This window comes from Pinus tabuliformis, chromosome 2_1 (assembly GCF_031772625.1).
Source record: "Pinus tabuliformis cultivar Carrire ecotype Pingquan chromosome 2_1, CPIR1, whole genome shotgun sequence".
NCBI lineage: Eukaryota > Viridiplantae > Streptophyta > Pinopsida > Pinales > Pinaceae > Pinus > Pinus tabuliformis.
In genome coordinates, this window is record NC_142299.1 from 724,732,533 (window position 1) to 724,746,751 (window position 14,219).

At 32.0% G+C, this 14,219-nt stretch overlaps 1 protein-coding gene across 1 annotated transcript; it reads left to right on the top strand.

The window, feature by feature from the left end:
- The first annotated feature begins 520 nt into the window (after positions 1-520).
- LOC149202636 (TPD1 protein homolog 1-like) lies at positions 521-2,981 on the top strand. The gene is made up of 4 exons (XM_089400018.1): positions 521-843; positions 1,576-1,792; positions 2,022-2,135; positions 2,243-2,981. Exons 2-4 carry the CDS (start codon positions 1,696-1,698, stop codon positions 2,575-2,577), a joined length of 546 nt encoding a protein of 181 aa, XP_089256144.1. The 5' UTR covers positions 521-843; positions 1,576-1,695; the 3' UTR covers positions 2,578-2,981.
- Positions 2,982-14,219: the final 11,238 nt, after the last annotated feature.

Here is a 14,219-nt window from a genome sequence, read left to right on the forward strand (position 1 = left end):
ATCCACACGGTCTGCTCACAACAGGTCGCAGCAGAGGTCGTGAAATTGACAGGAAGGCAGCAACCAGGCACACGTGTTAACGGGATCGGCACGAGGACGAGTGGTTAAGTCGTTGGAAGAGAAGATTAATTAATAATGGCGGCTATCATCATTCGCAGGAGCGGAGTCTAGAAATGCAATGTCGGAGGTATGGCGATGGCCGTCCTTGTCCTTGGGACCGCTCAGTCGGCGTCCGGTGAGTTATTCCGAGCTCCGTTCGTCGTACGCACCCGGGGCCCACGTTTACGTCCGCTTAGGGTTTGCAGGGTTAAATTCGAACTAATTAACGGCGTCAGAGCCACCGCACTTGGAGTAAGCATCTCCAAATCACTGTGGTTACCGTCTGTTTAGGGTTTGGTCACCGGGCCGGATTCCGAGACGGACGAAGGAACAAAACGATGAAAGGACGGGTATTAAATTGCGAAGAGGATGAATTTATGGCTCTTTCGGCTCTTAGTGGGTTGGTGATTTGTTTTATGATTGAGATGTGTTCCATTTTCAATTGCATCATGTAGATTGAAGGTGTGGTGTGCGGGATGGGGTTTCTGAGCAGGGACTCGATTGCATTACATGAGCGCATTTTCTGGATCGGGCAGTGACGCGCACGGTTTAATGATAGGATTTGATATCCCGTGTGAGAAGCTGAGAAGAAAAGGTTATAAAATTTTTCCTGGATTTACCCTTCCTTAATGTGCCTTCTGTTTGTGACCCTGAGTGTACCGCTACGCATCGTTTTTAGTAGAGGTGATGGACTGAATTTCCGGTCGAACTTTGATGCAAACAGAAACTATCGGTTTGTTTGAGGTATGTCTTCGAGCTTGTGTGATTATTTTACAGTATTTTTAAGGTTTCATGTGGCTCACGGTCTTGTATTTTGGTGATTTTGATGTGCGGTAGGTTTTCGGTGGAATTCCGGGTTTTCACTATGAGATCACTGTTGTTTTTTCCTTTCTTTTTCTGTTTTTTTTGGTTTTTTTGCTTTTCGAGCCATGGAAATCTTTATGATAACATCTTCTCAGCTCTGTTAACTTATATGGCTGACTGTAGCAGCTGTGGCTTGTCCCGGAGGTTTCCTCGTGAACGTGAATGCTCTTGGCCTTCTGTGTTTTCAATATTTACTACTTCTTTCTGTTATTTGACAACCGCGCGCAAAGCATAAAGTTAGCGGCTGGACTTTAATATTTGTCTTTGGTTTATTTTATTTAGTTAGATGTGATTTCAATTTTATTAGCCCTGGACGGTCTAGAATTAAGTAGCTTTAGGATTTTCCTTGCGATTCTAAGGATTTTTGCCCCTACGGTTCTAGAATTTTCTTTTAGTCGTATGAATTTGAAGTTTAGTTCTCCTGATGATTCAATTAAAAGTTTCGAGCGGGGCTAATATTTTGTGACGTCTTTAGATTTTTGTGAACTGACGTCAGATTGTAGTAGGTTTGTGTTTTTTAATCTTCAGAATTTTCTCTTACGAGTCCAGAATTTGACTTGAATTGTAAGAATTTGATGTCTGATGTTCAGTTCTTCTGTGGTTTTCTTTCAGCACATCAGTCTTTCTAAGCTTCAATTTACGTTAAATCCGTGGACACGACGACTTCCGCACTGTGTTGCACTGTAATTCGTGGAGTAAAGCTTTAAGATTCTGCAGGACTGAGCAATTTTCATGGCCATGCCTTCTCCGGCTGTTGATTACCGTGGCTTCTATGGAAATATCGTTTCGATGTTTTTTGGTGCCTGCATATTCTCGACTTTTATTTCAGGTCAGAGTTTCTCGATCACAAGGATCTTTTAGCTAGTGAAATATAGGCTACATTTGAAATTTTCCTTTGAATTCGAACTTTCGAGTCTGAACATCGTTATTGTCGATTCCGCATTTTTTAACATTTCAATGATGGTGGTGAAGATACATTTTAAAATTGCTCCTGTTAGTCAGTGTTCGAGTTTCTGAAGGTCGTTGATGGTGACGGATTTGTGTTTTTTTATTCGCAGGTGCAGAACTTTCGCCCTTGAATTCAAGAGGATTCAATCCGACGTTACAGATGGCGAGAGCAGGAAATGGAAATAATAACTCAAGCTTTAAAAGCCGCAGGTTCTTGGACGTCGGTAGGTTAAATTCATAGAGACTTGCAAGGTACTTTGGTTGTTTGTTACCGAAGTCTTCAGAATTGTTCCCAAATTTAACCGACAGCGTCTGTGTTGTACTGTTACAGCTATACGTTCGGACCGTATCGGCGAGACGTGCTCAAAGGAAGACATCGCAGTGTATCAGGGCGCCACGCCTCCAATGACGAACGGTATTCCAACATACACTGTACAAATTGTGAATACATGCGCGACAGGCTGTCCCATATCAAGGATCCACCTCAGCTGCGGTTGGTTCAGTTCAGCGCGAATGATAAACCCTAAAATATTCAAGCGCATCAAATACAATGACTGCTTGGTCAATGATGGTGAGATGTTGAAGGCGGGGAGCAGCATATCGTTCCAGTATGCTAACACGTTCCGGTATCCGTTAGAAGTGGCTTCCGTCAAATGCAATGGTTGAAAGTCCGTCTTCATATTACTGATTAAAATGCTTTGGATATAAATTTTTGGATCGGAGCCTGTATAAAACCGTTTTTCTAAGATCCTTGCCACGAGTCGGTTCCCATACTCCATATGACCTCAAATATTTTGTTTCCCAGGTATCTGTTCGGTGTTAAAATCTTTCTGATCGAAATTTTCTTTGCTCGTAACTCTCTAATTTCTGAACCCCAAACAACGTCGAGCATGGATAAAGCGTGCCCTGCCTGCTGCTGCTTTGAGCAAACTGTAACTATCGAGGTGTAAAATCTTGTTCGAGTACATGCTCTGTAACACTGGTTTTACAGGCATTCCGGCATTAAATACAAATTTGTACGCATCGCATTACGGAATACTCCTTTGCTGAGATAGCCTGAGCAGAATCAATTTTTGGCATCTTGTACGGCAATATTGGCTTTAATAAGTATATGATTGCTTGGTCAGAAACACGACGAAGCTGTATTTTGCACAATCTTTTACGGCCCGTGGGTTGTTGCTGTGTGTCTTCGAAATCGCTTATGACCAGTATCCTGTATGAAACGGCTCATTAATGTGGGAATTAATGAGGGAAGCAAGTTTCTGTTTTACGAAATCTCCGTGAGATCTTGGCTTTGCAATTTAAGATACAAAAATTAAATGCTGTATGCTTGTATATATTTGCCTCTCAACACCACTTAAAGCGCCTCGGCCTTCGGGATAAACACAACAATAACGCTACATAGTATCTATGCAGGATTTGATCGTTTCTTTAAACAATGATTCTTTAAAACTTATAATTTCTTGGAATTGTTTTAAATATTTCATCGTTTATTAAAACAATGAACTCTAGAAGTTACAGGAACAGTATAAAATTTATATTTTAAACTTATATTTTTCTTGAAATTGTTGATGGCAACTACCACATAAAATGTGAAGTACATATATATTATATATGTTACGTGTCCAGATTTTATTGTCAAAGCAACTCCTAAAAGATAAAATCTTAACGTAAAACTCATTTTATTAATGACGATATAAATGCTGAAATTTATGTTCAGGTTGTACGGATATTTGAGCCGATTAACTTTTGTCAGGAAATGAGTAATTGACTTAATTATTGTGATGTGGGTTTTAATTGAGTTCAACCCATGATAAATCCATTGTATGATGGGATAGTTATTTATTCGTTTCTATTTTTAAATGAGGGCACTTTATTATTTATTCATTTCTATGTAGGTTTTAATTGAGTTCAACCCATGATAAATCCATTGTATGATGGGATAGTTATTTATTCGTTTCTATTTTTAAATGAGGGCACTTTATTATTTATTCATTTCTATTTTTAAATGAAATAGGGTACTTTTAGAATGTTAGTGTATTTTTTTTTTTTTTATTTAGTTTTCAATTCATTGGATTTTTCAATTATTTAAAATGTATTTTGGATTATATAAATATATTTAAAATTTTCGAAACATCGGATCGTGTATATTACACAATTTAAATTACCAATGGAATTATGGCTCACATATATTTTTTCCGACCAAATAATGATTGTGTAAATTTTCCTGGTCTGAATAAGGGTTTGGGCGTAGGTTCTAAAATTAATTATGGATAAGGTAAGATGTTAAGCAACAAACATGGATTAACGATATTGATTAATTAAAATGTTGGATAAAAAAAATAGAGAGAATAGCTTTAGTTCATTAATGTCTATTAAGTTTAATACGAGTAACATTTAAAACAATGTAAAAAAATATAATAATATTTATAATTTCAAATAAGAAAAACATACGGCTCAGGCTCCCGTATTGAGTGGCTTCTACTTCGTGACACGATGCGAATCCCTCTTACGTTTACCCTGGCGGAAGTTCATGCTGACCTTCCGCGGAAGACGAGAACTTTGAAAATAATTACCGTAATGATTAAACAAAACTTCAACACCAATAATTTAATTAGTTAACTCTTAAACAAAGAGTGAGTTTAACACTAATATATAAACGTAGAAGAATTGGAAAATAATTGGAAAACCAAGGAGATTTCATGAACAAATTGTGCAATTAGTTCTGTCAAAAATTAGAGAATGAGCTATCTCGATTATTTCGAAATCCTTGGAACACTAAGGATTTCAATAATTTATGTCAAAGGAGATAAATTTTAGTAAATTAAATTAATATTAAAGAATTTTAATACTTTATACTCGTGGCTGAATTTCCATGATGATTATGTGGTTGATAAACTAAATATGGTAGCTAGTGCAGGTTTTATAATGATGTGGTTGATTTAACTAGTGTAAGTTTTCTTAATTGGTTATTGAAGACGTTGTAGCTAGTGTCAGTTTTCTTAATTGGTTATTGAAGACTTTTGTTTGAAAGTAAATTTTTTCATAGTGGTTTGTGTGTAGTATTTGGTTTGTGTGTAGTATTTTTATTAAAGTAGCCTGAGAAATTTGAAGACGGTAATGTTAGAGGTTTCTTTCAAAGATATTATCAAAAATATAAGTTCTCTTATGCCTATGCCTATTGCAGGTGTAGCGGAGAAATTTGAAGAGGGTTAATGTTGAGAGGTTTTGCATGGTAGGTTATATGTTTTTTTGTTTTGCGTTGTTTTGTTTTTGTTTTGTTTTTTAAATTTTAAATTTTTTTTTTTTATCAATCTTCTTTAATGATTTATAAATTCAAAGTTTTTAGTTTCCCACACTAGAGTGGAACTAATGTATTTATTTGAAGTAGACATAGCATTCAAGCATTGTGAAGTCTAATTATGATCAATAATTTTTTTTATTATTTAGTTTTTTAATGTATTATATTTGGAATTTTTTTTAAAGAGTCTTTGAATTTTACCCATGGTTTCTAAAATATTATCTATTACTATTTTTATTACCAAAACGTTTGGTTGATTTTTTTTGGTTTGTTTGTTTCCCTTTTAATTTTAATTTACTTTTATATTTTCATTTTTATCCGAAATAGAAAATATTAAGAATAATTTTGACAATTACATAAACATTGATTTTGAGCAAATCATATGGGGTGTTTACAAATATCTTGGAATTTGTGTTGAAATTGATATCAACAAATGATATATTGGATAAAATGATTGTTTTAGAAAAATAAATTATATAGATTTAAATCTTGATTATAAAAACAAGTCTATCAGTGTTTTAGATTTACTTATGAGACATTTTTAAGGTTTTCATCTCTAAGTTCAAGTTTGGGACAAAAACTAAAATAAAAGCAATGTCAACCTTGTAGGGAACAAGGATCAACCTATTTAAAATCAATGAAAATTAAAATTAAAAAACATTAATATAAATGCTACAATGATCAACCTATTTAAAATCAATGAAAATTAAGATTAAAAAACATTAATGTAAATGCTTATTTAGAGGTGATATTTAATTAATTTAAGATTTTCGACAAAGATATGGAAAATTGACCCATCAACATTCACTTTGGGTGGAGGTTGTGGTCAATGAACTACCACCTTAATCACTTTTAACATTTTCTAAGTGTATAATTTCTATTTAATATCTAAAAAATTTATATTAAACAAATATTTTAAATATTTTATAAATAATTTTAATATATATATATATATATATATATATATATATATATATATATATATATAATACCAAATTAACTTTTAGATTTATTAAATTAGGAATGTTGTTAAAGTGTTTTATTTTATAGCTAGGTTGTTCACTCTAATCAAATCAATATTGAAGAAAATATTAATCTTATCATTTTTTCCTAATAATTTTTTCTTAATAATAGGAGAACCTATTGTAACTTGTCAATGATTAGTGGGAATAGCCTATTAAAAAGACGGTGTCAGAGAAAATAATCACAACTAACATATAAAACACGAGTTTTATCTTGGAAAACTCAAAATATAAAAAAAAACTTGCTAATAGATTAATTATAATCTTGTGACTTAAAAGCAACCATTCCTTGACTTAGAAGCCAATCAACATCCTTCCAGAAAAGTGAGACCCCCCTTAACTCAGAAGCATTACAATGGATAATCCTTGAGCCTTTAAAGGCTTCATCACATGTCATCCATAGGCTCTAATATTGAAGCCTTTAAACTTGATTAAGAAATCTACATGTTTCGAGAAACGTTACATTGGATAATCTTTGAGCCTTTTAAAGACTTCATCACATGTAATCCATGGGCTCTAATATTGACAACTTTACACTTGATTGAGAAATCTACATGCTCTCCTCCCTTATCACCTAGGTCTACTCCAAGACTTACATATAGGGTAAGCATTCCTAAACCGCACACCATTATAAATGTGATTTGCAAATTTCATTTTTAAATTATTTTATTTTACATTTTCTTAAAAGAAATTTGTCCATTTGATTACAAATTCACCCATTTTTACATATATTTGATTAAATTGATGATATTGGCAAAACAAATTATTGGTTTAAATAGTAAATTACATACTTTTTTTATTGAATATTAGCCTACCTTCTACATGCTTGATTTTTCAAACCATAATAGTAGCTTATAATACTATAAATTGGCATCTTATTTAAATCCTTAAAAAATATAGGCTCTCATGTTTGAACACATTCTCCCACAAGGTTCTCTCCCCACCAGATCTAGTTTTTGTGGGTTTCCTCTGACATTGTTGGACTTGTATTTCCTCTCACGCTATCTTCATGGGTCAAATCCCAATCGGGCTTCTCTATGTTAGCTCCAGCGTCAAAACACAATGCCAATGTTTGCAACCATTACCTTGTTATCATAACCATGATCCCTTGCCTCTGATACCACTGTTAGAGATAAAAACAAAATGAGAGAAATAATGATAAGCATGCCTAAACCGCACACCATTATAAATGTGATTTGCAAATTTCATTTTCAAATTATTTTATTTTACATTTTCTTAAAAGAAATTTGTCCATCTGATTACAAATTTGCCCATTCTTACATATATTTGATTAAATTGATGATATTGGCAAAACAAATTATTGGTTTAAATAGTAAATTACATACTTTTTTATTGAATATTAGCCTACCTTCTACATGCATGATTTTTCAAACCATAATAGTAGCTTATAATACTATAAATTGGCATCTTATTTAAATCCTTAAAAATTACAGGGTCTCATGTTTGAACACATTCTCCCACAAGGTTCTCTTCCCACTAGATCTAGTTTTGTGGGTTGCCTCGGACATTGTTGGACTTGTATTTCCTCGCACGCAATCTTCATGGGTCAAATCTCAATCGGGCTTCTCTATGTTAGCTCCAGCGTCAAAACACAGTGCCAATGTTTGCAACCATTACCTTGTTATCGTAACCATGATCCCTTGCCTCTAATACCACTTGTTAGAGATAAAAACAAAATGAGAGAAATAATGATACAAATCATACATAGCAACAATATATGTAAAAGGTTCAAATGATCTTAACTGGAGTGGTTTGGTGAACAATTTGTTTCATTGTGGGTTCAAGTCTCTTGAGACAAGTTGTATCCATCCCATTAGTGCATTTAGGAAATAATTGTATTTGGTGTAATAAGAACACGAATTTTATCTTGAAAAATCCGAAATCTAGAAAAAATAGGGAATAGATATGTTATAATCTCATGGCTTAAAAACAACTATTGCTTGATTTAAAAGTAGGGAACATTTTGGTAGGTTAATTGAGCCCTTGGCTTAATTCAAGGATATTATAACAAAGAATCTCCAAACCTTTTAAAAACTTCACATCTAATTCATAACTTTTAATACTACATGCCACCAAAACCATGCTTGAAACTACCACCATGAGCTTAACAATTTTGACTCTTTCACCTAATCAAATTTATCAAAACACAACCATCCCTCACTATTATTCACAAAACCATAAACTTATTTTCTTAATAAACCATAAACAAAAAAATATATTAACAAAAAAAATAATATATAATAATCATTTTACATTCCACAATAAATATATAAAATATATTAACAAAAAAAATAATATATAATAATCATTTTACATTCCACAATAAATATATATATATAGATGCGGGAGAGTAACAATGTTCAACTTATTTTCTTAACGAAACATAAAAAAAATATAAATATATATATAAACAAAAATAAATATTAAAAAGAAAACAAATAATATTTAATAATAATTTTGCATTGCACAATATACATACGGGAGAGTAAAAATGTTCAACTTTTTATTAGGTATGGAATGCAATTTTATTTATAATTGTTCGTGGTTAATGTTTACTAAAAATTATATATAATCTTTAAAACATTTATTCAGAGGTTTTGACATTTTCTTTCATAGTTAATATTTTATATTTTTTAACTAATGTTTTTATTTTTATTTTTATTTTATATGTATTAATTTGTGAGTATAAGTAAAGTAGTTTTTATGGGATTTAATTATATTAAGGTATTGGTTACAAACATTTATTTAGCGGTCTTCATGTATTGTATGATTTTGATTTTTTTTTTTTCATAATTAATATTTTTTATACATTAATTTATGAGGTATAAGTTAAGAGGTTTAAGTTAAGTATTTTTTTAGGGATTTAATTATGTTAAGATATTGGTTTAATGTAAATTTTATGAGAAGTTAAAGGTGGAAATTATCTTTTAAAAAAATAAAAAATATTCAAAAAAAGAAAAGAAAAGAAAGAAGAACCTTAAAGTTTTACCATTTCTCTTATTTTCTTATTTTGATGATAATATCTCATAGATAAACACATTATTTTTCTATTAAATATTAAATTAACTTTAGTTTATATATTTTACTTCAATATAATATAATTCAAAAAAAAAAAAAAATTTCATTAACATCCTTTCAAAACAAAATCTTGTATTATTAAACATTACATTATTAATACCTTCAGTTATGGATAGAGACACTATATTACGAGTGTAGATCCATCTTAACCCCAGATAAACCAAGTGTCCAGAGGGATCAAATCTCTTCTCACTCTAAAACAGATTTGCATCTTAAGAAATTTGATGGACACTTGGTAGATCCACAGTTAAAATGGATCTAGGCTATTTTAATTCCCCCTTTAAATAGACTATATTCCACATGAATATCATCAGTGATTTTAATTTTGTTTTTATAAAATTATTTTTTTATTTTATTTTGACGAAAATAAAATATTTACATTACATTATATTAATTTTTTTAATTTTTTTTAATGTAATTTAATTAAATTAAAATATTAAATATTACAACCTCTTTATCATAATGAAAAAATAACACCTCACAAGAAAGTCAACCATGATAAAAGAACACCTCACAAAAAAGTCAACCATCTTAAATTAAATAGACTTTTTCCATAATCCATACTTTCAAAATACTCATTATTATTTTTTTCCCTTTACATTCATTAAAATTATATTTATAATTCAACCAAAATTACAAAATTCAATTCCTAATGTACTATTATGTCTAATAAAATCGTGATTACCCTTTTCAATTGTCTACTAAGATAATAGTTACGTATTTCAAATGTGTCGTGGATTCCTTCCAGAAAACAGCATGTCAATCCTATTATTCAAAATTTATACATGTACATTGCCCTCTTTATTCTTTTAAGGAAGTCAACGTCTTGTACTCTCCGTTAACATGTTCATCTTGTTTTATTTGTTTTCCATATATGTTTAAATAAATATGTTATCTAAACTTGGATTTTTCAAAATTTTCATACACGGGGAAAGATCAAATTACCATAAATAAATAGATATATAATATATCATTAATTAATTAATAATTTATTATATTAATAAATTAAATTATTTATAATCCATTTATAATATTATTACTAAATTAATATTTATATTAATTAATTATAATAAATAAAATAATATTTAATTATTATAAATTAATTCATATTTAATAATAATTAATATTAATAATGATTAAATACTAATAAAATATATTTAGTAATTCTGGATATTAAATACTAATAAAACATAAAAATACAAATAATATTAATTTTAAAGAATTAAAATCATAAGTCTATTAGGTGTAGAATAAATGGTGACATGGTGTTTTGTTAAAGTACTTTGTGGTGAAAAGGTCACAGGTTCACAATTTTGTGGCAAAAATGTAGCCATGCCCCCAGTGATTTTTATGACTTAGATGTCCATGGGTCACGACTACTCAAGCCACAAGTTAGGTGTGCTAATCATCTTAGGACTTGCATTACCTAACAAACTAAAAATAAAACAAAATGAACATATAAATTTCAAATCGTTAATTATTGAAAATAATTATTAAAAATTAAATAATGATTTGAAATTATATTTGGGTGAAGGCATGGAGTTGGGTTACACTTTTTGGCAAGAGAGGGCACGTTTAGGTGGCAAAAAAGATGGGTCGATTGAGCCATTTAAGCGCTCAATCGAGCTCTTGGAGCACTAAAAAAGTAGTTTGATTGAGGGTTAAAAACAAACCCTCATTCGAGCATTATGGCTCGATCGAGCTATAATGCTCAATCGAGCATTATGGCTTGATCAAGCCATCTTTTAATTAAATATCCCACCTGTGGTTTGCGCGTGCCATTTGCATAGAGCGTGAGAAATTTGAGAGCTCGACCGAGAGTATTAGAGCCCGATCTAACAATTGAACCATTGAGCATTCAAATCGATCTTGCCAATGACCCTACAAATTTCCCAGAGGCTCAAACGATGATAAGTATTCTATCTTTTTTGTCTTTCTTATTTAAGTTTTTTTGCAAAATTAAACAAATTAATTAAAACAAAAAAAAAACCATACAAAAAACCACAAAAAAAACTCTTCAAAAAAACTTAGAAAATCACAAAACCAACCAAGAAAATCATAAAAAACCATTAAAAAAAACTCTTTAAAACAACTTAGAAAACCACAAAATCAACCTAGAAAATCATTCAAAACATCTTAGAAAACCATTCGAAACCTTTTTTTTTTTTGCAATGCTTTGTTTATTAAATGCATATTTTTTTATTTTGAATGGTAAAAACATTTTTTCCCTAATTATTTTAGGTTTTTTTTGTTTATTTTGTTTTTTGTGTTTGTTTGTTTGTTTATTTATTTATTTTTATTTTTTTGGTGAAACAAGTTTTCAATTTTATTTTTTTTGTTATTTAAAATGCATTTTAAATTTCTAACAAATTCTATAGAAAATATACTCCAAGAAATAAACTCTAAAACAGAAAACAACAAAACTATAAGCAATAAATAAGTAAATTAGGAGCTTGGGATTGACATGATGAATATAGTGGCTCATGGTCAACCTTTATGTAAAATAAGAAATTATATTTTATTTTGTTATTTTAACTTTAAATTAATTTATATTCTAAATATTTTTTTAATAATAAATATAGTACGATTCTAGTTTTAAAAAATATATATTAATCTTTAAAGTTAAAAATCTATTTTTTTTTAATATATATATATATATATAACTAAAAACTATATAACCCCAATGGGGGTGACCAACCGTCGATACAGTTGTCACATGAGAGGCCATTGGGGCCTGCTCTCACTCTACATGCCCATTAACTTCTCCCTCATGCGTGATTTGGGAATTCATTCTACTTGTATGAAGGATGATCCCATGCGATATGTTGATAAATACGAGGGTTGGCTTGGGTATCAGTTCAGTTTGGAAGCTTGGGCAATGAATTTTGGTTGGGAGGATCAACGAGGTGTGTGGGTCTAGATCCATGGCGGCTCCCTAGGGTTTCGGCCTTGGTTGAGAGGCGCAGTGGAGGTTAGCGACACTATGGTGTGGTTTGGGTTCTACCATCTGCTTTGTCCCTTGGACCCAGGCACTCGAATGGGCGAGGAACTGAGTCGTCTCCAAGACTTCACCCGTTACAGGCTCGCACTCAACAAATTAATCTCTCTGGGTCTTCAGTTCTCTGTGTGGGGTAAGAAATTTGTGTTTTTCAATTCCTCTGCATGTCTTTATATTTTGAGGGTTGCCTCTCTGGTGGTTTGTGGTTGCATGGTTGTTGGCTCTTCGCGGGCACTACTTGGTGTTTACTAGTGTGAGGGTGTCTCTAGGTTGGCTGGAGGGTGGTTTGTGTGTTCTTCATTGGTTAATTGTGATTAAGTTCTCTGTGTTGGTGGGTGTTTTGGGTGGTGGGCGTGGTCTTCATTGCTCGAACTTCTAGTCTAGATGGCTGATTGTTTTTCTTGTCTTAGAGGGTAGGTAGTTGGTGCTCCGACACAATCTTTTCATATGCCGTAGTTTCTTAGTTCTGGTAATTGTTTTGTGCATTGCAGGTGTTTCATTGCTTCTCTCTCAGGGGCTTGCCTTTGCCAGCAGGTAGGCTCGACCCTTTTCTCAATGCCCTGCCAACGGCGTCACCCTCGACTCGGGGGAGGGCAACAGGCTCGGGGGGGCCGCCTCGAGCCTAGCCATAGCAAGTCTTCTACTAATTCGATTAGCCATGACACTTAGGATGCCACAACTCTTTCTCCAGCCTGTTTGCCTAGTCATGTAGTAGTTCCTGCCACCATGGAATCTATTGTTGAACAACTCCAACGCATACAAATTAATATGGATATTCTCAGGGACCACAGGTATGAAGACCGCAAATGAAATTATGGCCTACTTCAATGACATTCAATATAGCCAAAATGAAATTCTAGAGCAGTTGGACAACCTCCGTCGCAGCCACCGCCGCACCAATGACCACCTTCGTAGCTTGGAAGCGAGGGTGGAACATATCGATTTCCATATGCATGATCGAGTTGGTTTCTTTGCATCTCCCCCTGTACTTCCCCCTCATTCCCCTCCTTGATATGTTGTCGTCAGTTATGGTTTCCTTTTTGTTTACTTTAGTTATGCTAAGGCTAGAAAGCCTTCTAGAAATAATGTTTGTAAGTTGTCTATTATGGTATTCTCCAGTCCCCAATCTCAACAAGTCTGGTTGGAATGAGAGAGTAAGGATTGTTGAGACGAATTTTGTAAGTTATGCCTTTTTGAAAATCTAATAAAAGCAAATTTGAATGACAAAAAAAAACTAAAAACTATATAACAACATGTCAATATATATAACAAAACATTTAACTTGGTTATATATAATTATAATATAACATATATATAACATAACATAACATAACATGAGCCCCAAGGGTTAGCTCAGTTGGTCAAAAATTGTGCCTCGCTATCGGGAGGTCATACAGTCGATTCTACCTAAAGCCCTTGGGGTTAGGTCTTGCTAGTAGGCCGAGGGGCGATTAGCCTAGATTTTCCCGTGGATGTAGCAACCACTCACTGACCAGGGTGTTTGTGAACCACAGTGTTCTTAAAAAAACAACAACAACAACAACAACAACATAACATAACATAATATAGTTATATTTAACTATAAAATCACATCACTATATATTATAGTTCTATATATAAAATATAACATGACATAGTTTTATAACTATTTAACATAACATAAAATTATTTAATATATATACATGACATGACTTGACATAACATATTACAACACAACCATAATTATAACTATAGTTCATAACATAACTATATAATTATATATATTTAACTAAATTATAACTTAGTTATAACATCCCATAACTATATATTATAGTTATATATATATATTGTTTATAACATAACTTTGTCCAAGCTATTTGATACTGTCTGGTTTTTCCATTGAGTTGTA

Bases quoted from the DNA above. Each gene is read 5' to 3' on its own strand.
- LOC149202636 (XM_089400018.1), top strand. From the start codon at position 1,696: ATGGCCATGCCTTCTCCGGCTGTTGATTACCGTGGCTTCTATGGAAAT. The intron at 1,793-2,021 runs GTCAGAGTTTCT...TTTTATTCGCAG, and splicing joins ATTCTCGACTTTTATTTCAG to GTGCAGAACTTTCGCCCTTG. The intron at 2,136-2,242 runs GTAGGTTAAATT...GTACTGTTACAG, and splicing joins CCGCAGGTTCTTGGACGTCG to CTATACGTTCGGACCGTATC.